General features: G+C 35.6%; 1 protein-coding gene across 1 annotated transcript; it reads right to left on the bottom strand.

Moving 5' to 3' along the window:
- Nucleotides 1-3,614: 3,614 nt before the first annotated feature.
- Nucleotides 3,615-27,343, bottom strand: DEPDC1 (DEP domain containing 1). Its single transcript, XM_061186460.1, has 12 exons — nucleotides 27,235-27,343; nucleotides 25,203-25,468; nucleotides 22,012-22,168; nucleotides 21,463-21,581; nucleotides 20,914-21,044; nucleotides 19,617-19,664; nucleotides 16,917-17,057; nucleotides 14,742-15,593; nucleotides 14,124-14,296; nucleotides 12,077-12,253; nucleotides 4,451-4,636; nucleotides 3,615-3,755 (listed from the first exon to the last, which is right to left on the bottom strand). The coding sequence occupies exons 1-12, from the start codon at nucleotides 27,280-27,282 to the stop codon at nucleotides 3,615-3,617; spliced, it is 2,439 nt and encodes an 812-aa protein (XP_061042443.1). The 5' UTR covers nucleotides 27,283-27,343.
- Nucleotides 27,344-27,753: the final 410 nt, after the last annotated feature.

Below are 27,753 nucleotides of genomic sequence, written 5' to 3'. Positions count from 1 at the left end.
TTATCTCTAGCTCCTTAATGCAGTGAGACACTGGGCTTTATTTTGGCTGCCCCTCCCTGCACTGTGGCCTGGCAACTGCCTGTAGGCAGTAATCTGGGGACAATCATAGGACTTACCTCCTTTGTTTTCCTTTTCTCGGGAATCAGTATTTTATTACCTGTAGTTCGATGCCTAGAAACAGTTGTTGCATATACTTTGGTTTTCTAGTTGCTTATGGAAGGGTAAGTTAGAGACCAACTAATGATACAAAAATTGTTTTTACAATGCGCAAAAGTCAAAACTATTTTCAAATGTCTTATACATTCTGCGTTTCCTCAGTACACATTCTGAGAGGTTTTCAGGAGAGATAAGAACAGCTATTCTGTACATTCCCCCCCCCCCACCAGTTCTTAGAAAATAAGATTCTTAGTTAACACAAAAGCTAATTCTGAGTTAACAAGATTCTTAGTTGCTATACTTTATTGTATTTAGAACTATTAAATTTATTCCAGTGAACTGACTTTATTTCTTTAAATTTAGAGTTTAATATTAAAACCAGCAATCCTTTATTTCTCTCCTAGAAGTTTCATTTCAACAATAACACCACATGCATACACATATACACACATGTGCTTTACCTTCAAAATCAAAGGGAGATATATCTTTGGGAGAGGTACACAGGCTGCCAGGATATAAAATTCTGGATCTATTTTTAATTCTTCCAAAGATGGGGTAAAAAATATCACCACTGATAGAATAGAAAAGAAAATATATTGTGAGATATGAGGACAAAGATTTGGAAGGGAAGGAGTTTTAATCAGCAGAAATCTTATTAAACTCATTATCAGAGGAAAGGACTTAGAAATTGAGTTTGGGCTTGCTAAGATCAAGATTTAAACATATTGCCGCTTTAAATTATCTTAACAACCCAGTTAGATACATGTTATTATTCATATTTTATGGATGAAGAAACTCAGAGTTTACATTTTCCAAGGACAGAAGCTAGTCAGTAGGAAATTCCTTGTATTGATACTTTCCACTACTGAGTGCTAGATAACTAGACAGTATATGAGAAGGGTGGATCATTAAATGACAACAATTAGCAGAAGCTGTTGGGAATGGTTGGTGGCAATAACTTCTGGGACCAGAACTACAATTCCCTGTGCGTTGCCACAGATTTACTATTTCACACCCTCTCCCTTCAAACTTGCAATATCTTCCCCACCATGCTTTACTCTCACGGGTTGACTCTGATTCTTATTTCCTGAGAAGGCAAAAGCAATTAGAAGATACTTTTTATAAGCACTCAACATCAAATCAACCCATCAATATTTGAAATTAAAGACTCTGCCCTTTTTTTCTGATACAACAGTATCTGTCCATGCTCCAGCCAAAGGTTAATAAGCCTTCTATTTGTGTAATGTGTCCTTATTGCTTTCACATATTCAAGGACATTGCTTTTGAAGATATTAATGCTTTCCTTCCTCATCAAATTTTCTCATTATATTAGACCAGGTATTTTCAACCAGTATGTACAATCAGAAGCTGTGTTTCATGACTAGAAAATAGTTTAATAAGACTCACCAATTGTTTACAATTTTGTTTTGGTTCCTTTCTGCGCAAAGCAAGCGAGAGGACTGTATTTTTGCTAAGATCTCTTCTAGTGTTATAATTCTAGGTGTTTCTAGTATTAATTTCTAACATTTAATAGAGTGCCTATTCTATGCTAGACACTGTGCTAAAAACTTCTCACGAATTATTCTATTTAATACTCACAACAATCCTAAAGGACAGGTACTATTATAATCTTTATCGTACAGATAAGAAAACTGGGATTTAGAGAAGTTAAATAACCTGTCTGGGGTTACACAGTAAACAGCACAGTAGGATTCAAATCTGACTTCAGAGTTCACATTATTAAAGTGTTACATCATGTATTTTGTAACCTCAGTTGCATGCACACTAATGGAGATCAAAGTTTACTATGTCTTTATAATATTTATATATTTAATATCAATCAATAAATACAAAATTAAATTGTTATAAAACCCACAATAGTTTTTATCTCAATATGCAACATAATTCACATTATTACACACCTTTAAACAGGAAAACTTTTAGTATACAAACACCTTGGGAAGAATTCTAATTCGCTTCAATATTTTTATAGCTAAGGTTTCTGGGCAAAAGATATAGCTATTTTCTGTCCATATTTTTAATAAAAATATTAATTTCAAATGGAATATTGTCATTTTACAGTATGATATTACACTGAAAAAACAAAACAGTCATTGAACAATAAGTGTCTATTACATCCCAGGCATTATGTATATCTTTACACTTACCAAATAGATATTAAATAATCTTCAGAAAAATGTGGAAGAAAAGCTGCTTCAAGTTTGTATGAAGTTAGTCAAGCAGAAATTTGTAGAACCTTCTATCAAGATGAGAGGGATTTACACTTGGCATTTTCTTCCAATGAAATAATAAAGCCAGTGTGACACCAGCTTGGCATTTTATTTATAAAAAGTATTTAGGGCACTGATTCTCAAAGGTGCCTGAATATTGGAATCACCTAGAGAGTTTACAAAATACTGAGGCCAATATGCCATCCCTTAAAATTTTGATTTAATCAGTATAAGGTAGGGCCTTAACGTGTATTATTTTAAAACTCTCCAGGTGATTCTAATATGCAACAATTTGAAAAACACTAGCTTAGGGAACTGTTCCACATTTAAAAAGGCTAGTCTTCAGTTGAATGAATTCTCATGACTTGATTTCAGGGGGTGTATTGTTGTTTTAAGTATCTGGTAGGTATATCTCCCTTGATTAGAAAGCAAATACTTTAGGGAAGAGGTTTTCTGTTTTATTCATCATTTTCTCTCCACATCGTGAAGAATGAAAGGCACATAGAAGTTGCTAAATATCTTTTAAATGAATACATGATTGCCTTATACTTCTTTCATATATTTATATTCTAGTAGATTCATGAAGATAAGAACGCAAAAGATATTTATTGAAAAAATGAATGACTGAAGCAGTTAGGGTAAATGTTTAAGGCAAACCAAAGTCTTATAATATATATTCATATTTTAAAAACACATACATATATAAATAGATCAAAAGTAGTAAAAGAATATATGAGTGCAATATTTAGCAGTTGAAAATTAATTCATTGAATTTTCAAATATTCTTCACATTCTTACACTTAGAAACAAAAGTAATCCTAAACAACTAGTTCTTTAAGCTAACATCCATAAGCACATGCAGATAAGTTGTTGTTGTTTTTTTTTAAAGAATTACAGCTTAATCTTGATAAGCAAATGTCATTTTTCAAAATTCAAGTAAATGAAACTTTAGCACACATCATGATAGCTTTTCCAGATAGTTGTATAAAAAACAAAAGATTATTTCTGATTAAAATATTTGGTATCACCTATTGTCACTTGCTCTCCATTGAGATTCACTAGTTTCTCAGCAGTTTCACATTGATAAAAACTATTTTGGCACTTCCTTACATAATGTTTTATTTAGAAAAACCTTATTTATAAATAGACTTCCTTTTTAGTAGCTGAATTCTTAGATATGGCTTCACTTACCAAAGTTCCACAAGTATTACATAATTTTCAATTCAATTAGTATCTTAAACTACGAAACTTTGGTTTTCTTAAAATTAGCATTGGTTGCTTGATTGTAGGTTTGTCACCAAAAAGTGCTGCTTCACTTTCAGAGGTTGGAAATCTTTTCTGATATATCAAGGGATATTCCTTCTGAAACTTAAAAATGAGGTGAGTAATTAGAGGGTATTTAACATTATTATCTGAGCTGAAGCCACTGGTCAACATTTTATAAGGATTCAGTGCCTTTCTCAAAGATGTATTACAGAGATCAGTATCCTTTCACTTTATCCTGGCTTCTCCCTCCACTTTCTCACACATGAAAGGTACCCTGTAATATTTCTTAGATTCCAGTTAGCATTAACATTCTAGGATTCTCTTCTGCTGTTAATTCTCCTAAATTCCAGATGTTCTTCCTTCTCATTGGTAAAGCCTATGAAGGTCACAAGGATCTAGTTAGTACATTTCATACTTCTTTGAGTGTCTCAGACCAGGAATTGGACTTGCCAGAATCATGTGGCTACAGTGTTTTGATGTAGAGTTAAAAATTCTAAATGGTAATGATAAGTCACTAAAAGTTATGTATTATAATCCTAAGTTTATAATTATTTTCCCCGGGTAATGCATGCTTTAAATATAAAACACTGGAAGTAAAGGAGAGTATCTGTTATTATGGTTATTATGAAAATTTCAGGACAGAGTAAAACCAGGCAGGTAGTCATACATAGTCTATATATATTATATTTAAAATTCAAAATATTAAAATGAGAAATTAGATTCTAAATGTCATTAAATAACAATCAGCAATAGCATATTAGAAAATATTTACGATTGAAACTTGTTCATTCTCTTACCTGTTTTAGTTTTTTCCTTTTCTCCTTTATAGGCAAACTCTTATTTTTAATAATATTCTCTAAAAGTTCTGCAACTGCAGCTTGAGAGGTAGAAACTTTTTGTTCATCAAACTCTTGAGCACTAATTTGTTTACAGTATGAATACGTTGGCAAAGGAGCAATCACTCCATCTCCAGGATTTTTAATCTGTAATGAACAAAATGATACATATAGTCAAATCTATTAATTCTGGTCATGTTCCTATTTGGTAAAGGGTTCTTCTGATGGGTTTTAATACCTATTATTTTGCCACCAAACATTCAACACTTTAAGAAAACTGTATTATGCTGCAGAGTAGCAATAAGTCAGTAGGGTCTCAATCCCAGCCCTACAACCTACTAGCTTTATAACCATCAGCAAGTTATTTAAACTGGTCTTGGTCTGTCTCCTCATCTGTAAAATGTGAATGTACATGAGATAATGTATATAAAATGCTTAGCACACAAGTATTAAACAAAGGTAGCTATCATCATTAGTACCAATAACCATGGATTTTATTCTTTTAACTACAAAACACTAACAAAGTGATATTTTAATTCATCTCAAAACATTAATGTTTTGAAATGGTAATAAAGTGTTCATCTACTATTTTTGAGATGTAAGAGCATGGGCAGGGCCCATAACATCTGTAGACAAGGTGATTAGGAACCAAGATGGCGGAGTAGAAGGACCTGCTCTCACTCCCTCTTGAGAGAACACCAGAATCACAACTAGCTGCTGGACAATCATTGACAGGAAGACACTGGAATTCACCAAAAAAGATACCACACATCCAAAGAAAAAGGAGAAGCCACAATGAGATGGTAGGAGGGGTGCAATCACAGTAAAAACAAATCCCATAACTGCTGGGTGGGTGACTCACAGACTGGAGAACACTTATACCACAGAAGTCCACCCACTGGAGTGAAGGTTCTGAGCCCCACGTCAGGTTCCCAACCTGGGGGTCCGGCAACGGGAGGAGGAATTCCTAGAGAATCAGACTTTGAAGGCTAGTGGGATTTGATTGCAGGACTTTGACAGGACTGGGGGAAACAGAGACTCCACTCTTGGAGGGCACACACAAAGTAGTGTGCACACTGGGACCCAGGGGAAGGAGCAGTGACCTGAGGGGAGACTGAACCAGACCTACCTGCTAGTGTTGGAGGGTCTCCGGCAGAGGTGGGCGGTGGCTGTGGCTCACCGTGTGGACAAGGACACTGGCAGCATAAGTTCTGGGAAGTACTCCTTGGTGTGAGCCCTCCCAGAGTCCGCCATTAGCCCCACCAAAGAGCTCAGGTAGGCTCCAGTGTTGGGTCTCCTCAGGCCAAACAACCAACAGGGAAGGAACCCAGCCCCACACATCAGGAGTAAGTGGATTAAAGTTTTACTGAGCTCTGCCCACAAGAGCAACAGTCAGCTCTACCCACCACCAGTCCCTCCCACCAGGAAACTTGCACAAGCCTCTTAGATAGCCTCATCCACCAGAGGGCAGACAGCAGAAGCAAGAAGAACTAAAATCCTGCAACCTGTGGAACAAAAACCACATTCACAGAAAGATAGACAAGATGAAAAGGCAGAGGGCTATGTACCAGATGAAGGAACAAGATAAAACCCCAGAAAAACAACTAAATGAAGTGGAGATAGGCAACCTTCCAGAAAAAGAATTCAGAATAATGATAGTGAAGATGATCCAGGACCTCGGAAAAAGAATGGAGGCAAAAATGGAGAAGATGCAAGAAATGTTTAACAAAGACCTAGAAGAATTAAAGAACAAACAAACAGAGATGAACAATACAATAAACGAAATGAAAACTACACTGGAAGGAATCAATAGCAGAATAACTGAGGCAGAAGAACGGATAAGTGACCTGGAAGACAGAATGGTGGAATTCACTGCTGTGGAACAGAATAAAGAAAAAAGAATGAAAAAAAAATGAAGACAGCCTAAGAGACCTCTGGGACAACATTAAATGCAACAACATTCATATTATAGGGGTCCCAGAAGGAGAAGAGAGAGAGAAAGGACCAGAGAAAATACTTGAAGAGATCATAGTCGAAAACTTCCCTAACATGGGAAAGGAAATAGCCACCCAAGTCCAGGAAGCACAGAGAGTCCCATACAGGATAAACCCAAGGAGAAACACGCCGAGACACATAGTAATCAAATTGGCAAAAATTAAAGACAAAGAATAATTATTGAAAGCAGCAGGGGAAAAATGACAAATAACATACAAGGGAACTTCCATAAGGTTAACAGCTGATTTCTCAGCAGAAACTCTACAAGCCAGAAGGGAGTGGCATGATATACTTAAAGTGATGAAAGCAAAGAAACTACAACCAAGATTACTCTACCTGGCAAGGATCTCATTCAGATTCGATGGAGAAATCAAAAGCTTTACAGACAAGCAAAAGCTAAGAGAATTCAGCATCACCAAACCAGCTCTACAACAAATGCTAAACGAACTTCTCTAAGTGGGAAACACAAGAGAAGAAAAGGACCTACAAAAACAAACCCCCCAAAATTAAGAAAATGGTCATAGGAACATACATATCGATAACTACCTTAAACGTGAATGGATTAAATGCTCCAACCAAAAGACACAGGCTTGCTGAATGGATACAAAAACAAGACCCATATATATGCTGTCTACAAGAGACCCACTTCAGACCTAGGGACACATACAGACTGAAAGTGAGGGGATGGAAAAAGATATTCCATGCAAAAGGAAATCAAAAGAAAGCTGGAGTAGCAATACTCATATCAGATAAAATAGACTTTAAAATAAAGAATGTTACAAGAGACAAGGAAGAACATTACATAATGATCAAGGGATCAATCCAAGAAGAAGATATAACAATTATAAATATATATGCACCTAACATAGGAGCACCTCAATACATAAGGCAACTGCTAACAGCTCTAAAAGAGGAAATCGACAGTAACACAATAATAGCGGGGGACCTTAACACCCCACTTACACCAACGGACAGATCATCCAAAATGAAAACAAATAAGGAAACAGAAGCTTTAAATGACACAATAGACCAGATAGATTTAATTGATATTTATAGGACATTCTATCCAGAAACAGCAGATTACACTTTCTTCTCAAGTGCGCACGGAACATTCTCCAGGATAGATCACATCTTAGGTCACAAATCAAGCCTCAGTAAATTTAAGAAAACTGAAATCATAACAAACATCTTTTCTGACCACATCGCTATGAGATTAGAAATGAATTACACGGAAAAAAACATAAAAAACACAAAAACATGGAGGCTAAACAATACGTTACTAAATAACCAAGAGATCACTGAAGAAATCAAAGAGGAAATCAAAAAATACCTAGAGACAAATGACAATGAAAACACGACGATCCAAAACCTATGGGATGCAGCAAAAGTAGTTCTAAGAGGGAAGTTTATAGCTATACAAGCCTACATCAAGAAACAAGAAAAATCTCAAATAAACAATCTAACCTTACACCTAAAGGAACTAGAGAAAGAAGAACAAACAAAACCCAAAGTTAGCAGAAGGAAAGAAATCATAAAGATCAGAGCAGAAATAAATGAAATAGAAACAAAGAAAACAATAGCAAGGATCAATAAAACTAAAAGCTGGTTCTTTGAGAAGATAAAAAAAATTGATAAACCATTAGCCAGACTCCTCAAGAAAAAGAGGGAGAGGACTCAAATCAATAAAATTAGAAATGAAAAAGGAGAAGTTACAACAGACACCGCAGAAATACAAAGCATCCTAAGAGACTACTACAAGCAACTCTATGCCAATAAAATGGACAACCTGGAAGAAATGGAAAAATTCTTAGAAAGGTATAACCTTCCAAGACTGAACCAGGAAGAAACAGAAAATATGAACAGACCAATCACAAGTAATGAAATTGAAACTGTGATTAAAAATCTTCCAACAAACAAAAAAGTCCAGGACCAGATGGCTTCACAGGTAATTCTATCAAACATTTAGAGAAGAGCTAACACCCATCCTTCTCAAACTCTTCCAAAAAATTGCAGAGGAAGGAACACTCCCAAAATCATTCTATGAGGCCACCATCACCCTGATACCAAAACCAGACAAAGATACTACAAAAAAAGAAAATTACAGTCCGGTATCACTGATGAATATAGATGCAAAAATCCTCAACAAAACACTAGCAAACAGAATCCAACAACACATTAAAAGGATCATACACCATGATCAAATGGGATTTATCCCAGGGATGCAAGGATTCTTCAATACATGCAAATCAATCAATGTGATATACCATGTTAACAAATTGAAGAAGAAAAACCATATGATCATCTCAGTAGATGCAGAAAAAGCTTTTGACAAAATTCAACACCCATTTATGATAAAAACTCTCTAGAAAGTGGGCATAGAGGGAACCTTCCTCAACATAATAAAGGCCATATATGACAAACCCACAGCAAACATCATTCTCAATGGTGAAAAACTGAAAGCATTTCCTCTAAGATCAGGAACAAGACAAGGATTGTTCACTCTCGTCACTATTATTCAACATAGTTTTGGAAGTCCTAGCCACGGCAATCAGAGAACAAAAAGAAATAAAAGGAATACAGATTGGAAAAGAAGTAAAACTGTCACTGTTTGCAGATGACATGATACTATACATAGAGAATCCTAAAGATGCCACCAGAAAACTACTAGAGCTAATCAATGAATTTGGTAAAGTTGCAGGATACAAAATTAATGCACAGAAATCTCTTGCATTCCTATACACTAATGATGAAAAATCTGAAAGAGAAATTAAGGAAACACTCCCATTTACCATTGCAACATAAAGAATAAAATACCTAGGAATAAACCTACCTAGGGAGACAAAAGACCTGTATGCAGAAAACTATAAGACACTGATGAAAGAAATTAAAGATGATACCAACACATGGAGAGATATACCATGTTCTTGGATTGGAAGAATCAATATTGTGAAAATGACTATGCTACCCAAAGCAATCTACAGATTCAATGTAATCCCTATCAAATTACCAATGGCATTTTTTACAGAACTAGAACAAAAAATCTTAAAATTTGTTTGGAGACACAAAAGACCCCGAATAGCCAAAGCAGTCTTGAGGGAAAAATCGGAGCTGGAGGGAAAAAAACGGAGTAAACTCTGAAGTCAGACTCCCTGACTTCAGAGTATACTACAAAGCTACAGTAATCAAGACAATATGTACTGGCACAAAAACAGAAACATAGATCAATGGAACAAGGTAGAAAGCCCAGAGATAAACCCACGCACCTATGGTCAACTAATCTATGACAACGGAGGCAAGGATATGCAATGGAGAAAAGACAGTCAATAAGTCTTCAATAAGTCGTGCTGGGAAAACTGGACAGCTACATGTTATAGAATGAAATTAGAATACTCCCTAACACCATACACAAAAATAAACTCAAAATGGATTAGAGACCTAAATGTAAGCCTGGACACTATAAAACTCTTAGAGGAAAACATAGGAAGAACACTCTTTGACATAAATCACAGCAAGATCTTTTTTGATCCACCTCCTAGAGTAATGGAAATAAAAACAAAAATAAACAAATGGGACCTAATGAAACTTCAAAGCTTTTGCACAGCAAAGGAAACCGTAAACAAGTAGAAAAGACAACCCTCAGAATGGGTGAAAATACTTGCAAACTAATCAACAGACAAAGGATTAATCTCCAAAGTATATAAACAGCTCATTCAGCTCAATATTAAAAAAACAAACAACCCGGGGCTTCCCTGGTGGCGCAGTGGTTGAGAGTCTGCCTGCCAGTGCAGGGGACATGGGTTCGAGCCCTGGTCTGGGAGGATCCCACATGCCGCGAAGCAAATGGGCCCGTGAGCCACAATTGCTGAGCCTGCGCATCTGGAGCCTGTGCTCCGCAACAAGAGAGGCCGTGATGGTGAGAGGCCCGCGCACCGCGATGAAGAGTGGCCCCCGCTTGCCGCAACTGGAGAAAGCCCTCGCACAGAAACTAAGACCCAACACAGCCATAAATAAATACAAAATTAAAAAAAAAAAGATCTCAGTCCTAAAATTTCTCCTTTAAAAAAACAAAACAAAACAAAACAAAACCAAACAACCCAATCCAAAAATGGGCAGAAGACCTAAATAGACATTTCTCCAAAGAAGACATACAGAGGGCCAAGAAGCACATGAAAAGATGCTCAACATCACTAATTATTAGAGAAATGCAAAACAAAACTACAATGAGGTATCACCTCACAACAGTTAGAATGGGCATCATCAGAAAATCTACAAACAACAAGTGCTGGAGAGGGTGTGGAGAAAAGGGAACCCTTTTGCACTGTTGGTGGGAATGTAAATTGATACAGCCACTATGGAGAACAGTATGGAGGTTCCTTAAAAAACTAAAAATTGAATTACCATATGATCCAGCAATCCCACTACCGGGCATATACCCAGAGAAAACCATAATTCAAAAAGACACATGCACCTCAATGTTCATTGCAGTACTATTTACAATAGCCAGGTCATGGAAACAACATAAATGCCCATCGACAGATGAATGGATAAAGAAGATGTGGTATATATATACAATGGAACATTACTCAGCCGTAAAAAGGAATGAAATTGGGTCATTTGTAGAGACGTGGATGGATCTAGAGACTGTCATACAGAGTGAAGTAAGTCAGAAAGAGAGAAACAAATATCGTATATTAATGCATATATGTGGAACCTAGAAAAATGGTACAGATGAACCGGTTTGCAGGGCAGAAATTGAGACACAGATGTAGAGAACAAACGTCTGGACACCAAGGGGGGAAAGCGGTGGGGGGGTGGTGGTGGTGGTGCTGTGATGAATTGGGCGATTAGGATTGACATGTATACACTGATGTGTATAAAATTGATCACTAATAAGGACCTGCTGTATAAAAAAATAAATTAAAAAAAAATCTGCAGACAAGAGAAAGAATTGTAGGGGACAGTTATAATTACAGTAAGTCATGGCAATATTAGAATAGTATGTATAGGAAGAAACATGAATATATGCGTTGGGCAGCCAAGGTCTGAATATAGCAGACATCTGTTGTTTTTGGCTGCTTAGATTCCTTCTCTCCTTATAAAAGTTCCTTCCCATTCTACTCCAACTATCCTTACCTTTTGTGAAGAACAGATTCTTCTCTAATCTATGTAGAGCCACTCAGAGAATGGGCCCTCTCTTCAACCCACTCACCCTCAACTACCTAAAGAATGTGCATTTAATCTAGATTTGGCCACTCTGAGTCCATACCAATAACTTTTCAAATTGGAGGTGAGGAATGGCTTTTTTTCCCTTTGGATTGCAAATGTAAGTCTATGACTCAAGAGCTTCAATCAGCCATATCCAATCACGTGAAGGAGCCATTTTTCAAATATAGGACCAAAATGGAAATAAGGGATGAAGGGATGGAAACAGTCCTATTGCTATTTGAATCTCCATATTCTGTCTACATTCCAGACTTTTGGAGGTTCTTTATGTGAGCTGATAAAGTCTCCCTTTCTGATTAGGCTAGTTTGAGATGAGTTTGCCACTTGCAACTGACTAATGCAGAGAATTTTAAGACTTAGAATACATACATGGCCCTTTCTTAAGTAGTCAAGATGTTTCTCCACTGCAGTCTGTAGGTAAGAGGGTACTTGAAGAATTTCCTGTTGATGATCCATCAAGAAAGAAACTAATCGTGCAGCAAGAAGCTCATCAAGATCTACTTCTTCAGCACAGCGTAACACACACCGAGAAAAAGTATGTATCATCTAGAAACATTAAAAGATGTGAATTTAAAAACTTAAGGTTTTATATAAATTAGAATATCAGTAATTTCTAGGTAGTATTATGCTAAAGGATTGAGATAAACTGATAAGCAGACTTCAGCTTAAAAAATGAGGACAATAACTTATTACATTAGAAAGAATAAAATGCCAATTTTTAAATAGTACTTGTTAAGTATTTCCTTAATATAAATTCCAAATGATTACAGAAGGCTTAGCTTTTTCTTCAATTTTGTCACAATTTTATCACTAAACACCATAGGTTCCATTAATACCATATAAATATGGTGCTTAAAGACTGTTAGAGAACAGTGACTTATTAAATTAATCCCATAAAAGCACAGACTAGGAGAATATATAACATATAAACACAAGTGGTTACAAGGCTGGCACCATTTATCTTTTGAAACTGGAAAACAGTTTTTAATGCTATTCTATTAGTCTTTAAAAACAATTAATACACTGTATTTTTCAATTCCATCACGACAATCTTCAAATCCTGGGGTAAATTTTGTGTTTCAAAACTAATTTACTCTCATTCATATCCATATAACCCACCAAATATAAGACACACACACGCACACATAAACACTCACACACCTCATTCTAAAATAATTTGAATATCAGAATTGTATTTTAAGTATTTTGCACATAATAGATGGTGAGCGCATTTATTGAATTGAAATATTTTTGGTCTTATTCCTACATGCCTGGCAGGTTTTCCTATCTTCTTCCAATGCTCAGTCCTCAGCTTTTATTCTTTTTTTTCTCAGCTTTGTAGAACTCATTTACTCCCACAGCCTCAACTACCACTTTTCCAAAAAATATACTTTCTGCCCTAATATTTCTTCACCAGGTTCATGTTTCCAACATTCTGTCTGTAGGATAAATTTCACTTGGATGTTCTATAACCTCAATCTCAAAAAGTGTAAAATCAAAATTACCTCCTTCCTACTCATATCTCTTTAAATATCTTTTCCTACAAACTTCCCTATGCTTTTTAATGGTGCCACAATTACTTAAGAATAATTCTTCCTCTTTATATTAGGTATGTCGTTCTATTAAAAAACTGTCCTTAATAAGTGGAAGAACGGAGCTTAGCTACAGATTCCTTGCTACAAGAACATTTTGTAAATTGAAGCTGCGCTCTGAGGAAGTGGCAGCTCTTTATAGAAAGACAGAGAGAGAGAGAGAGAGAGAGAGAGAGAGATAAAGAGAGGGAGGGAAAGAGGTATTAGAGATACTATTTCAAGAGTTCATTTCCAGTCAATATCTGCATATAAATGCCTCTTCCCTCATCTTCATACGGAGCCTAAGACTGCTTCACAGTACCTCTACCAACTCCCTGCCCACAATGACAAGCTATCCTAATTCACATAACACATCAAATACAACTTTCCCACTACTACAATATCTGAAACACTTTGACTTACTACACATGAATTTCCCATTAATTCTTTATTTCACAGGGTTATAGTGCCCTTCGGCTTTCAACAGTGCCTACATCTCCTCTTCCTTCCTCACCAAACAGAATTGGCACAAGGCAATATAATATGGTCTGACAGTTAACCACTATGAAGTGATATAACGTGAGTGAAGAGGCAAAGTCCTTAGGTAAAGATCAAGATGTGAAAGTATAAAAGACTGGGCACAAAGGATTAATGCACCAGTACTCTGCTGCTAGGAAAGGTTAGACTTTCAAGAGCCTTTTTAACTCAAGAATCTAGGATTTCAAGACCATGGCATCACTTGAGTAGTATGCTTAGATGGTTTGGTCTTCTTTCTTTCTTTTTTTTTTCGGGGTGGGGCACAGTTTATGAACTGGACTTATTCTTTCTTTAAGAAATCAACTTACCAGTGATCTTGTACCCATTGCATCATGAAGTTGGGGCATATCAACATTTTGACTCATTCGCGAAATCATGCGCATTAAAAGTTGAAGCCGTCTACGATTTGGTGGGGGAAGTAACAAACAACACAACTGTAGTGCATCGATGGCAACCCTCTCTAAATGAGGTTGTAGCAAACCTAGAAGGCAAATTACCCCCCAGAAAAAAATCATCAATGACACTAGCTGCTTTCATACTACCAGCATATAGTTATATAAAGAAGGCAAAATAATATTTTAATATTTCATTTCTTTTGACTATTCCCAGAAATTTCCACATTCTTCAAAAGCATGGTAAGATACTCATTATTTTCTTCATAACTCATTGGATTATGAAGGATTGAAAATCCTTCACTTATTACAAATAAAGTGACTCAGAATAAGTGCAATTTAAGAGAAAGAAAAGGAGTGCTTTAGGTAAGTAGAATAAATCTTGGTTATGCCATGACAAGTCTTTTACAATATGAAACTTTCCTTCTGGAGGGAAAAAATAAAGCAATTTCAGAGAAGAAAAGCCAGGTAAGTGAAACAGGGTTAGTAAACACTAAAAGTTAATATTACATGCGTTGAAAGCATCAACCTTACTTTGTGTGCCAGTCAACATAGAGGAAGCTGAAGGTAAAGAGTTTTCTGAAAGTTCTATTGTACTTTTGCAGAGTCTCTTATTGACTGTGGTACTAGACTCTCCGAGTTCACCTTCCATAGCTGTTTGCACACTTGTGCTGCCTTGTCCAAGATTTGGTTTCATGATAATTTCAGCCACTGGCATATTAATATAACTATTCCTTCTTGTACTACTTCTTAAAAGTAAACTCTGAGATCTACAAAGCTGTTTTGGCTTGCACTTTCCATTACATAACTCCTCTTGGTCTTGAACGGTCAAAGTAGAGGTTCTTTTAAAACCAACACAGAGTGGCTTTTGAATACTTTCCTCTGAATGAAGATTCATTAGGGATTCCTGTTTGGTCTCAGACTCTAAAAATTGTTTATTATTTTGTCCTTTTATGTTCAGAACAGATTGATGGAAGACACTGGAGACCTCTTTACTTGAACTCTCTGGTAAATCTACAATTCCTTCTAATGAATAGCACCTTGGTTTGATGCTAGAGGATAGAACATGCATACTACTTAGGCCTATTAAATTATGACAACTTCCTCCCATTATGTCATTAACACTGGTGCTTCTGTTTTTAAAATTAACTAGCTGCATTTTCTTAGCATAGTTTTCTTGAAATCCTTGAGCACTTATCTGCAGTCTCTCAGTAGTATCTGATTCTTCTTTGTTTTTGTCTTTATGAAGCAGACTGAGAAGAAGACACTCAGTTGATTTGAAGGAATTCAGACTGTTTAAGTGAAGGATTTTTGAAGACTGTGGATCATCTTGGATTTTATGTATCCCACTGGGTCTATCTGAAACTGTGATGTAGCCACAAACAACTACCAGGAAATGAAACAAAAATTAAGATGCAACTGTATGACAGTGGACAAAAATAAAACAAAAACAAGAGTAACGTTAAAAAAACAAAGCATCACTATAGTACATATTGTTAGTATAGTACAAATAGCAGTTGCTTAATTCAGAAGCCACTTAAATAGGACACATGCAACATTCAGTTACAAAGTGCAAGACTCGAGGTTTTCCAACTTGTGATGAAAATAACTTTAAAATTTATTTCAACAATCTAATTAAATGGATTCAGTCAAATACATGAAAAAATATCTACTTTCAGTCTACAAGTATTAGAAAGTTCTTAATTATAAGACAACTGTAGTTTAATAAAATGTATATATAGTTTTTGTTTCTGGTATCTGGTATAGAGCTCCTAAAACCCAGGGAATTTCCAGAGTGACAGGAGTCTTTTGTTATTCACAATGAGCCTATTAGAGCTAGCCTCAGTTTATGCTAATGAGGTGACTTAGGCCTAGCCCTTCTTGGGGAAGGTTGGAACTTTTAGCCTTACCTCAGACCTCCCTGGAGGGGGTGGTGGGGTAGTGGTGGTTGGTGGAGGTCAGACTTAGTCAACAATGAGCAGTGATTTAATCAACCATGCCTATGTAATGAAACCTCAGTTAAAACTCTGAAACAACACGGCTATGGGAGCTTACCAGTTGGTGAATACATGGACACGCTTGGGGGGATGACATTCCTGGAGAGAACATAGAGGCTCTGCACAACCCTTACCCCCATTCCTTGCCCTATATATCTCTTCCATTTGGCTGTTCCTGACTTGTATCCTTTATAATAAACTGGTAATCATTAAGTAAAGCACTTTCCAGAGTTCTGTGAGCTGTTACAGTGAATTATTAAACTTCAGGGGGTTGTGGGAACCCCTAACTTGGTAGTTAGCCAGGCAGAAATGTCAGTAAACCTGAGGACCTCATTTGCAGCTGGTGCTTGAAGTGAGGGCAGCGTTGTGGAACTAAGCCCTTGATCTCTGGGGTCTGAGCTAGCACTGGGTAGTTAGTATCAGAGCTGAAAGACTTTGTCCTCAACTTTTTGGGGTCTGGGTTAACTCTGGGTAGTTAGTGTCAGAAATGAACTGAATTGTAAGACACCCTATTGGTGTGGAGAATTGGTGTTGGAATGGTGTATTTGAATTACTGGAAAACAACATAACAACAACCAGAGTATTCCTGAAGTTTAAAATAATTTATAGCCTGCCACCTTCATATTTACCTATACTTTTAGATCTTTTAAATTATGGGTGACTTGGAAACTAATAAAATAAATTTAAATAATAAATAAAAATCTATACATACCCAAAATGTTCACAAATAATTCATAATATTCAAAGGTAAGTAGAGGTTCAGGGAGATCTAGAAAATAATCTGCAATTGTTCTGAATACATCTCGTTCAAATCCAACATAACTTGGATTATTCATATCATTACTTCTTGGCCCTAAGTAGAGGCAAAAAATTAAAAAAAAGGTGAAATATATTTTATTTTAAATACAATTTTTAAAGATACTTATAAAAAGCATAAAACATATACTTATTTCATGAAGGAGTTATGTTTAACAAATTCTGTCACAATTTAAAAATTTAAAGGGTTGCGCATATCTCATTCCTTCTCACCATCTTTTCATTAGAAATCACTGCAACTATTAGCATTTTGTTTAATTTTAATATTTATATGACTGAAAAATTGTATATAAAGCAAAATTTGAAATATATTTTAAAAGCATCAGGACAGTTTATTTTAATGGGATTTTATCACAATTCATTTTATAAAGCAAAGATTATTTGGATTATGCAAATAATTCTTTCAAATTGACTTTTGTAAATTTACATTTTTGTGATTAAATTTTGCCTGACGTGAAGCATACCCTGAATGAGTTTAAATAATATCTTTACATCGCTGTTCCATTAGCTTAACATTATTGAAATAATCATGTCTACTCATTAGTATTTTCCTCAGAAATAAATTCTGATCTTATGTTACAGGTGAGGAAACTGAAGCTCAGAGCAACTTGCTCAAGGTAAAAGAGGTTTGGTGGCAAAGCTAAAATTAGAACTTAGAGCAGTATAAAGTGAGAGCAAGTCACAGGATCTTGAGGTTTAATAGCATTTAAAGTGTGGTCCATGGACTACATATCAGAATCATCCAGTGCACCTATTAAAAGTATAATCTCCTCTAGATAGATTATCTAGATAATCTATTATCTAGATAGATATTCTGGACTATCTCTAGATAGTCCAGAATCTATCAGAATTCCTATGGAGCTAGGAATTACTGATCTAGAAATGTTTGCTTCTGGTTCACTAATTAAGTAGTTTCCTAACACTGAGCTGGGCATCTTGCTATAAGAATCTTCTGAGACGTGATTTAAAAAAAAAAAAAAAAAAAAAAATTCCTGACATACTGAATCGACTGAATCTGAATATTTGCTGAGTTTCTCTAGTGACTGTGATATGCACTCAGATTTGAGAGTTACTATCTTATCTTTCAAGTTAACACACATACACACACTTAATAGCTTAAAGGCTAATAAGGATTTTATGTGGAACAAAATAAATAGACAATTTTTCTGAGGAGGATATAAGAAATATTCTTAATATGTAGAATAAAAAATTTGATAATCATTAAAAGTTTTCTAAGATAGAAAATACTTTACTGGAATTAAAAACACAGAATTTACAGTTAGAGAACCTAGGTTTGAATACATAGCTCCTTATGTATCAGAAAAAAAGACTTTCTAAGCCTTAGTTTTCTCTTCTAGAAAAAAAATTACGAATAGTATACTGATCTTTGATTCCTGTATGTCACAGGATTACGGTGGGGGATTAAATAACAAACAAGTTAAGTAAAAGTCTTAATATTGCCTCTGGCTAGACATATTGTTGTTAAACTGGAATTTAGTAAGCTATATCTTGGTATCATTTATGTATAACGTGGACTGAGAAGAAAAAGAAACAAATCCCTTAAGATGGGGCATCAGAGAAATCCCTGGAAGTATGCTATCTGAGTTGCTAATCATGAGCCAAGGTATGAGAGAGAAGGACAGTTAGGTAGCGAGAAGGTAGAAAGAGAATCTCAAAAATCTTTAGCTTCTGATCAAGATCTTTACCTTGATTTGATAAATTTTTTCTATAACTAATATTATTTATTTTATTGCTATTTATCCTGTTATTTTGTCATATTGACACCCAGTGGACAACAAGGGAATATATACTTATCCTGAACATAAATAAAATACTAATTTTATAAAAACTAGAAAAATACTTTTGTAGCAAAATTATTAAAATATAATTTAACTTTTGATGATTTAGAAGCATACACCTCTGCACATTTTAAAAATTGATTTTCGAGAGCAGTTAGGGTTTTGTACTTGAACTAGGGTCTTAAATTATAAAAATCACTTATCACTGATCACTATGGAAAAAGCTTGAAGAATGAAATGCTAAAAAATGATCTGATTAGTGACAGACCATTTTTTTTCATAAACATAAAAGTCCCATTAATATACCCTATGGAGTAGAAGCATGTCATGAAACACCAAATGTTGAAGCTGTGTACAACGGCAAGGGGACTGAAGTGGGTTTTATAAGACTTCATTTCTGATTGAAACTTTCAACTTACAAGCTGTTTTACTTAGAAGTTGCTATTTGAACTCTCTGGACTCACTAAGGCAATTGATGTAAATTATACCTAAAAATCCTCTGAGATCCTCTAGCCTATGATTTTATGATTTATGAGAACTGAGTCATAAATGACGGGCTTGGATTATAAAATCACTATCTGCATAGAAAAAGTTAAGGGCTCTATAACACACTCCACATGCAAAGAAATGTAATCAGTTCTACTAGATCTTCATTTAAACATCAACAGAAATAATATAATTTAATTTTATCAGGACTTTATAAATTATTAAAAATAATTCCTTGGTTCTTATTAAATACTATCAATATAATACACACACACACACACACACACACACACACAGTTTGTTTAACTTACAATTTGCTAGGCACTTCATGGCAGATAATACCCAGTGAGGAAGATCATCTACACAAAAAATTAATAGTGTTCAATCATACAATTATGATGATAGTATATTTAAAACTTCACACTTATTATATTATATAATTATACATATGTGTGTATATATATATATATATATGTATGTGTACCAGCAGGATTAAAAATGATTACATATTTAATAAGACATAGGGCCAAGACAGTATTTTACAATACAAGTTTAAAAAGTTAGCTATACAATTTGAATATTACTGATTTGAGTGAGACCTATGATTGAAACAAGCTATATTTGAATATTAAGGTACTTTCACAGTGAGGCTTGCTTAAAATCTTTCAATTGCCACTATGTGAAACATGACACCTAAGTGTAGCAGTTTTTTGACACAAACACAAAAACCACACATACATTTGACTTGAAAAGTTAATAGTTATAAAGAATAGAAAGCTTAGATGGAGAGCATATAATCACGTTATTTTAGGTAATGAAAGGTCCCAAGCTACAGGCATGCACAACATAGTTCTTAAGTTTTAACATTTACATTTTTGCTCCTACAATTAAACCCTCAAAGTTCTTGCCCACAAAAAGAAACTCAAAGTAATGCATGTCAATTAATTCTACAGACAGCAATTGATTATAAAAAAATGAGCCAACATTTTCAGTAAATTTATTAATACATTTCCTATAAGCTTTCCAATACATCTGGCTTAAATTATTTCCCCAATTTTCCTATCTTATATCTGAAATCAGTACATTATATAAACATATATATAATACAAAGCAGTGTTCTTTAGAATACTGTTCTTGAGAGTTTTGACTTATTTTATAGTGTGTTACTTTGGCTTTGCATGTATGTCTTGACCCCTTTAAATTTGTATATAACTTCTCATGTAAGCTCCAGGAAGGCATGGACCGTTTCTCTCTTGTTCATCACTAATCTTTAGCACAGTGCCTGGCACATTGTAGGTCCTCAATAAAATGTGATTAATCAATAGTTTTAATCATATTTGCATATCTTTTGGATGCTTAACCCTGTCATTAAAAAAAAAAAATCATTCAGGAATCCACCTTAAGAGCTAAAATAAGTGTGAATAATATTTATTTAAAAATTAGTCCACTATGATTACTAAAGCGCCTCTGATAAAACAGTAGTCTCCCTGATGTTCTCTCAACTGAAGTATTCTACTTTCTACATTTTGGTCTCTCTTTATCCCCACCATAGCTGCAAGCTTTGTTAGCATGTTTAAAATGATTCCAACTTTTTTTATTGATACCAACCTGATTTGTCTTGCAGTATAACTACTCCATGCTTACTTGTATTGGTCATGTTGTACATTATATACTGAGGAATTACTTGTTTGGGATTTATGACTTCTTCTAGGGATGACACACCTAAAATTGTTTGCAGGCTAAATAGGAGAAAGAATACAAACTTTTTTTCCTCCATAAAATAAGTGGAATAGAATATAAATATGAAAGAGTTTGAACGGAAAACAAACAAAGCTTTTGGAATATTTTTCTTAAATCAACCTCTAAGATTTATATTAGTATCTACTTTAAAGTATCTTAATAACCTTTGCAGGATTCCAATATAGACCCCAAACTAGAGCTACAACTTTGAGTCAAAGAAAAAGCAAATCATATTGAAAACATTCTACTTCTATTGTACCAGAACTATCGCAAGAATATTTGTTAAGAAACATATACAGGTTAAATTCTAAGCTTTGTGAATTAATCTGTTCTTCCTCAACTGCATATCTTGACGAAAATATCAAATTAACATTCTAAACACCTCAGGAACTTGGTTATAGCTTAGTTATAGCTTACTAGATCAGAATAACATATCTCCAAACTTCTTCAACGTCTTTCTGGCTTATTTCTCTATTATCAACTGAGTTTTCTTGATCTTCATTGATTATTTCACAGTTCATTTTCTCTGCATTTTCCTGAAAAAAGAATTATTTTGGTTTAATATGGTATGCTCACATTTTGGAGATAATGAACTGACACCACTTCTAATATTTAGTAATTCTATTAGTATCAGCCCATTGTGGAGCTGTAAGGTGTCACTTGAAGAAATAATGCAATATATGGTAATAGAGCTTTTGGTTTTGCAGCTGCCTCCACTACCCTCAAATTAATTTAAAACAAAACATGCTTAAATTATACAAATACTATTTCAAGTATGTCTCACTACCATTTTTATTATCGTTTCTGTGAGTTCCAAACAAATTTACACATACATTTTTAGAATATAATATAGTTAAGAGATTCCAAGTATTGGCTTCAAATCTTAATCATTCACTTTTAATGATTCTATTATTAAGCACGCAGTAATTATATTTAAACTAGTAACTAGTAAAAAGGCTATTTTACCTGAGAGAAATGTAATCCATGCTTTTTAGGAGTTCTCCGAGATAAGTTTCGTAATTTAAAAATACTATCTTTATCTTTGGAAAAGTTCTCTATTCTGTTTTTTCTCAATTCTGGATGCCTTCGTGGAAGAGTTTTAAGTGGAGAATTTGCAGGAAATCTGGTTTAAGAATAATATGCAATTAAATAATGTGAGATCATAAACAAACTTTTAGTGCCCATTTATCTTAAAAATAACTCAAAAAACTGGATTTGTTTACATTATCAAGGAATGAATCTTCTACATAAATTAATTTTCCCATTAAACCTTTTAAAAAATTTTAATAGTTTCCTGCTTTCTTTAGTAAACTGTATGTATTTTAACTTTATTCCTGTATAAATCAGGGTGATTATTAGGATCAATTCTTTTGGAGAGGTACCACTTACATAATAAATGGTTCTAGAATGTTACATTTTCTAAATTTCTCTCATTAGTTATCTAATTTGTATATATTTTCTACCCTTTGTAATTGTTCAATTTCCAGAACTCTTGCTCCTTTTGATTATAATTCTTTTCCTCCCTTCAATTTAATATAAAATATTTCAAAGATACAAAAAAGTACAGAATATAAAACAACATCCACATAGGTAACCATCAACCAATGCAACTATTAACATTTTATCAAGACTTCATTATCTTTCTTGAAATTCAAAAAATTTTTAAAATTTATTATTATTTTTCAAATTTACTTTATTTATTTACTTATTTATGGCTACGTTGGGTCTTCGTTGCTGCGCATGGGCTTTCTCTAGTTGTGGCGAGCGGGGGCTACTCTTTGTTGCGGTGCGCAGGCTTCTCATTGCAGTGGCTTCTCTTGTTGTAGAGCACGGGCTCTAGGCACGTGGGCTTTAGTAGTTGCGGCGTGTGGGCTCAGTAGCTGTGGCTCGCGGGCTCTAGAGCGCAGGCTCAGTAGTTGTGGCGCACGGGCTTAGTTGCTCCGCGGCATGTGGGATCTTCCTGGACCAGGGCTCGAACCCGTGTCCCCTGCACTGGCAGGTGGATTCTTAACCCCTGCACCACCAGGGAAGCCCCATTATCTTTTTTTTAAATGAAAGAAATTCTTTGCTAATTCTATTTCTCTCTTCCTAAGGGAAATCATTAACCTATAGTTAGTGTATTTCCTTCTTGTTCATGTCTTCATACTTTAAATAAATATACATAAACAATATCTCTATGGTATCTTTTAACATACATCAAGTTTATGCATAAGTTTTTAGTCACCTCAGAAGTTTTTTTCTTTTTCCTCTGTCCTAAAAATAGTTTCTTATATTCTTTCAGAAGAGTTTTATTTTCATATTTAGGTATTTAATTCATGTATAACTCACACCAAGTTTCTTTATATGTAAGGGTTTATATTCTCAGCACTTAATGGTCTTAATTTAAATTTAATTAAGCCCAGATAATCAGGTAAGGCAATTCTCCCCTCATTGTTCCTCAAAATTGACTTGGACCTTTACATTATCAAATGAACTCTAAAATCTGCTTGTTAAAGCCTACAAAAAATTATGTAGGGGTTTTGAATGAAAATGCACTGAATTTATACATCAATTTGGGAAGAAGTGACTTATTTATGACACTAAGTCTTCTCACTCATGAACAGAATATCCTTCTCCACTTATTACTTTAAGTACAATTTGATAATTTTCTCCAGTAAGGTCTTACACATTTTTGTTATACTTTATTTTTAACTACGTCATAGTTTTGTTACCACTATTAAAGCACTAGAGGTAGACAGACTAGTTGAACAGTTATGCAGAATTCCAGGTAAGAGAGAATAGTAGTCTAACAAAAAGAACATTCATGAAGAGAAGTAGACAGATCACAGAATACTGAGGCAGCACGATAGACATGGTTTGATAATTACATCATATGTAAAGGGGAAAAGGGAAAGAATGAAGGCAACTACAGGGAAGACTGTGCCATTCATTCAGATATGGATATAAGAGGTCAGAATTTAGGTTAAGAGATGGTATTTGTAGTGTATATACTGTATTTGTAGTGCCTGTTTAATAGGCAAAAGTGGGCCTAAAGCTCAGGAGAGGTATTTGGGTTGGAGGTTTGAAAGTCAGAAGAAAAGTAAGTGGAGACATGGTATGAGATTGCCCAGGGAGAGAGGTGAAGGGTAGACAAGCCTAGGACCTTGAGGACAGTAAAAGCTAAAGGATGAGCAGCAGCAAAGGAACTCAAAAGGTGACTGACGAGTAGTGGAGAGAGGAAAGATTTGTAGGGTGTTATACAAGATATTCATATGCTTGTTATTGCAGTTTACTTGTATGATATAAGTCATCTTTGACACATAGGCAAGAATCAATTTCTACAACATTTCATTTGAAAAGCACTAATTTTGTAGAGTAAAAAAACATGGGTATTAGAATCCAAAGACCTAATTTAAGGGATATATAATCAAGAACTCTGGGTGCAAGAGAGAAAAATCAATTATGCTGGCCCGAGGGAGTCAGAAAGGCCCCACAGAGGCTACAATACAGCTGACATGAGAAGAAACGTGTTTACTAGTCTGATGAATGTGTACATGAACATATTTCAGACCGAGGGAATAAAATTTGTTGAAGCATGGTCTCAGGCTCTTCACCTGTAAGAAGGAGTTAATACCTTCCTTGCTGAGCTATTCTAGGGATTAAATAAAGAAAACATGTAACTCATAAAGTAGGGCTTCTGGTACATGGTAAATTCTTAATAAATATTCTCTTCAACCTGTGGTATATTTCTTTTGTTAGTTATTATATAAAGTTTGCTATTATTTATTTCATCACATGTGTTCTTAGATTATATAGATTACACGTCACTTGAAGGTAAGGACCTGTGAGAACTTGTCTTGTAATTCTTAAATCTATGAAACTAAAGGATGATAATGTTCTGTCCTTGACATGTTATAGAGCTTTCAGAATATGTAAAAGTGACACTATCTCATTCTTTCCTCCCAACTCCTTATTTATTATAAGTTTGAATTGTGCAGCAATAACCTTTAACTAACTTTAACTTTTAAATGGTTTTAATTGGACTAAGAGCAGTAAGTTTTCTACAGAAAATATTACTTCCCCTGAAGAGGCTGCTGTTTTAGTAAAAGTATATTAGAAGTGGAGTGAAACTTCATTGTTAAGTAATTCAGTTTTGCAGTTATTTCTTTGTTTAGTACCTGAATAGCTGACTGTTGTCATCAAGATTTTCTGATCCCCATTTGCCTTTGATATCTTCAATGACATGGTTCTTAAGAAATTTTCTCAATAGCTGGATAGTCTGTTGCCTTGTAACTTCAGGACCAAAATTGCTATTATTTCTTAACAGGTCATAAAGCCAGTCTACAGCTTCTCCTGCTGTAAAACAATTGCCATATTTTTTAAAGTGTTGCCTGTGTTTCCTTAGAGGCATTCCCGCTCGAAAAGATGTGGTAACTTCATTCCACTGTAAATGGAAAGAAAAAAAAATTTTTTTAATTAGACAAAGAAAATTCTCTCATTCACATCTTGCTAAATCATTACAATTCATGAAGAAATCACTTGTCTTATTTGTGCTAAAGAAAATTTTACATCTCATACTGATTTCTTTTTACTAATTCTAGTGTTGTAATAATATTTTCATGTAATAGTTTTTGACTAAAAGCACTTCACTGGCTGGTTGGCTTATTTAGGAAACCTAGGAATAATGGAGAACTACAATGAACCCGCCTTTAGTCCTCAACAGAGAAAGCATTTATTCCTGTTTCTTCCTGTTTCTTTAACCTCAACTAATATTAATAATATGATAGTAGCATTTGTGTCATACACTACACATTACACTCATTATTTCACTTTAATTCTCACAATTCTATGAACAGGTACTATTACTATCCCATTTTCAGATAAGGAATATGAAGCACAGAGATATTTAATAATTTGACCAAGGTCACACAGCTAAAACCCAGGCATTGGATTGACTCTAGAACCTGCACTCATAACTAACTATGCAGGCCAAACAAAACTCTTGGCAGGCAATAGTTTTACTGGTGAAATACCTTTAGTATTAAAGTATTAATATACCTTTAGTATATTTACTAGTGAAGATCCCAATAATTAACATAGAACAGATGTGGTAAATTAAGTTTTAAGTTTACTGTTTGTTTAATGACGCTGTGATATATCTACATTTTCAAAAGATACTCACACTTTCCAAAACTGTTTTCAAATTACCCAAACTTTTGGGTTCGTGGCAGGTCTAAGAGGAGTGGTATAGAATAAACATATAACTTTTTAATTAAAAAATCCTACATTAGAGGTTAAGAAATCTGATTTGTAACCCCAACTATGCTACTACTCGCTATGCTACCACTTATCTAACCTATGTGGTCCCAACGTCACAACGCAGAATTTAAGGGCTGAAAACACAATAACTGTATTCTTTTCTTTCCACACTTCCACATTTCATATATTATTCAAGAAACTTATATTGAGCTGCAATTTATCCAGAGAATAAGCTGTTTGTTATTCTACAGATCACAGCACACTTTCACATACAGTATGTCTACTCTGGGACATCTCTTAGCCTGGGCATGTATCATTAACTCTAGTTTACCAAGGTGGAAACTGACGCTCACAGAAGTGACTCTCCTAATGTCACAAAACCAGTGGCACAGTATCCTCTTGGATTGATGATCCAAATACACAAGACACTCTATGCAAGTACAAATCCAGTGACTACCAACAGTGGTTCCTGATGGGTACTTAAAATATACTTAGTTATGAAATAGCTGTTACTGAGTGGCATTCAGTCGGTACATCCTGCATTAAATTCTACAGGACCGGCAAAACGAAGCTGTCACAAACAATCGGGCTTGCCTCCAGTCTGACCCTACAAAGCACTGGAACTCAAAACTCTTCTCGAATCCTTATGCGGGTAGAAAATCAGGCGTGGGGAGCGACTAAACACAGAATATTCCAGGGGACGCCGACAGCACCAAGAACAGGAGTCGCTTAAGAAGCTGAGTCCGATGCGCCCACCCGGGGAGCCCGGAGCAAAGGAGGGGGACAGGCGTGTCCTGCAAGGGTCCGCGATACCCGTGAACTCCCCTCATTCTCTTCAGCCACCCAAGAGGTTCTGGGACCTATCCCTCCGCCCGAGGGAAAACTACAAACGTTTTAACGTAAAAGAGGCCATCACCCCGGCTGGCCAGTCTCGTTCACGCGCGGTCTTACCAGCCTGGTGGCCCGATAAGGCCCGGGAGGCACACCCTGATTCTCCATTCCGCCCACTGGGCCCGAAGGTCTGTCAGCGCCCGGTGCCCGGCATGGCGGCGGAAGGCGACACTCAGCCCCCGAGACGCCCGCAGCAGCGCAGCCGCGTACAACCGTCGGCCCCCGCCATCGATTTGAATACCTCAGAGGGCTGCGCTGATTGGCTGCGCCGTTGGGCCACGTGACGCGCCGCCCTGACCCCCGCCGCCGTCGGCGTGGGCTGTGGACTCTCAAGGCTTTCGCGCGGGGCCGTGGGGCTTGCGCCGGCTGGTCTACTCCCGGGCGGGGCCGGCGAGACAGGCGCCCGGCCTCACCTGGCTTCCCTGTAGCTGCTTCTCCCTCTTGCGGTCGTTGGCGAGGCGGAGTCATGTTTCCACATTCAGAACGGGTGAGGCGGTTTAGTCCCCCACAGCATGGTTTGGAGCCCAGCCTTTGGGTTAAAGGAATTTGAAATTTGCAAAGAAAAAACGAACAGACAAG

This window comes from Eubalaena glacialis, chromosome 3 (genome assembly GCF_028564815.1).
Source record: "Eubalaena glacialis isolate mEubGla1 chromosome 3, mEubGla1.1.hap2.+ XY, whole genome shotgun sequence".
NCBI classification, from domain to species: domain Eukaryota; kingdom Metazoa; phylum Chordata; class Mammalia; order Artiodactyla; family Balaenidae; genus Eubalaena; species Eubalaena glacialis.
This window is presented reverse-complemented; position numbering and strand designations above follow the sequence as displayed.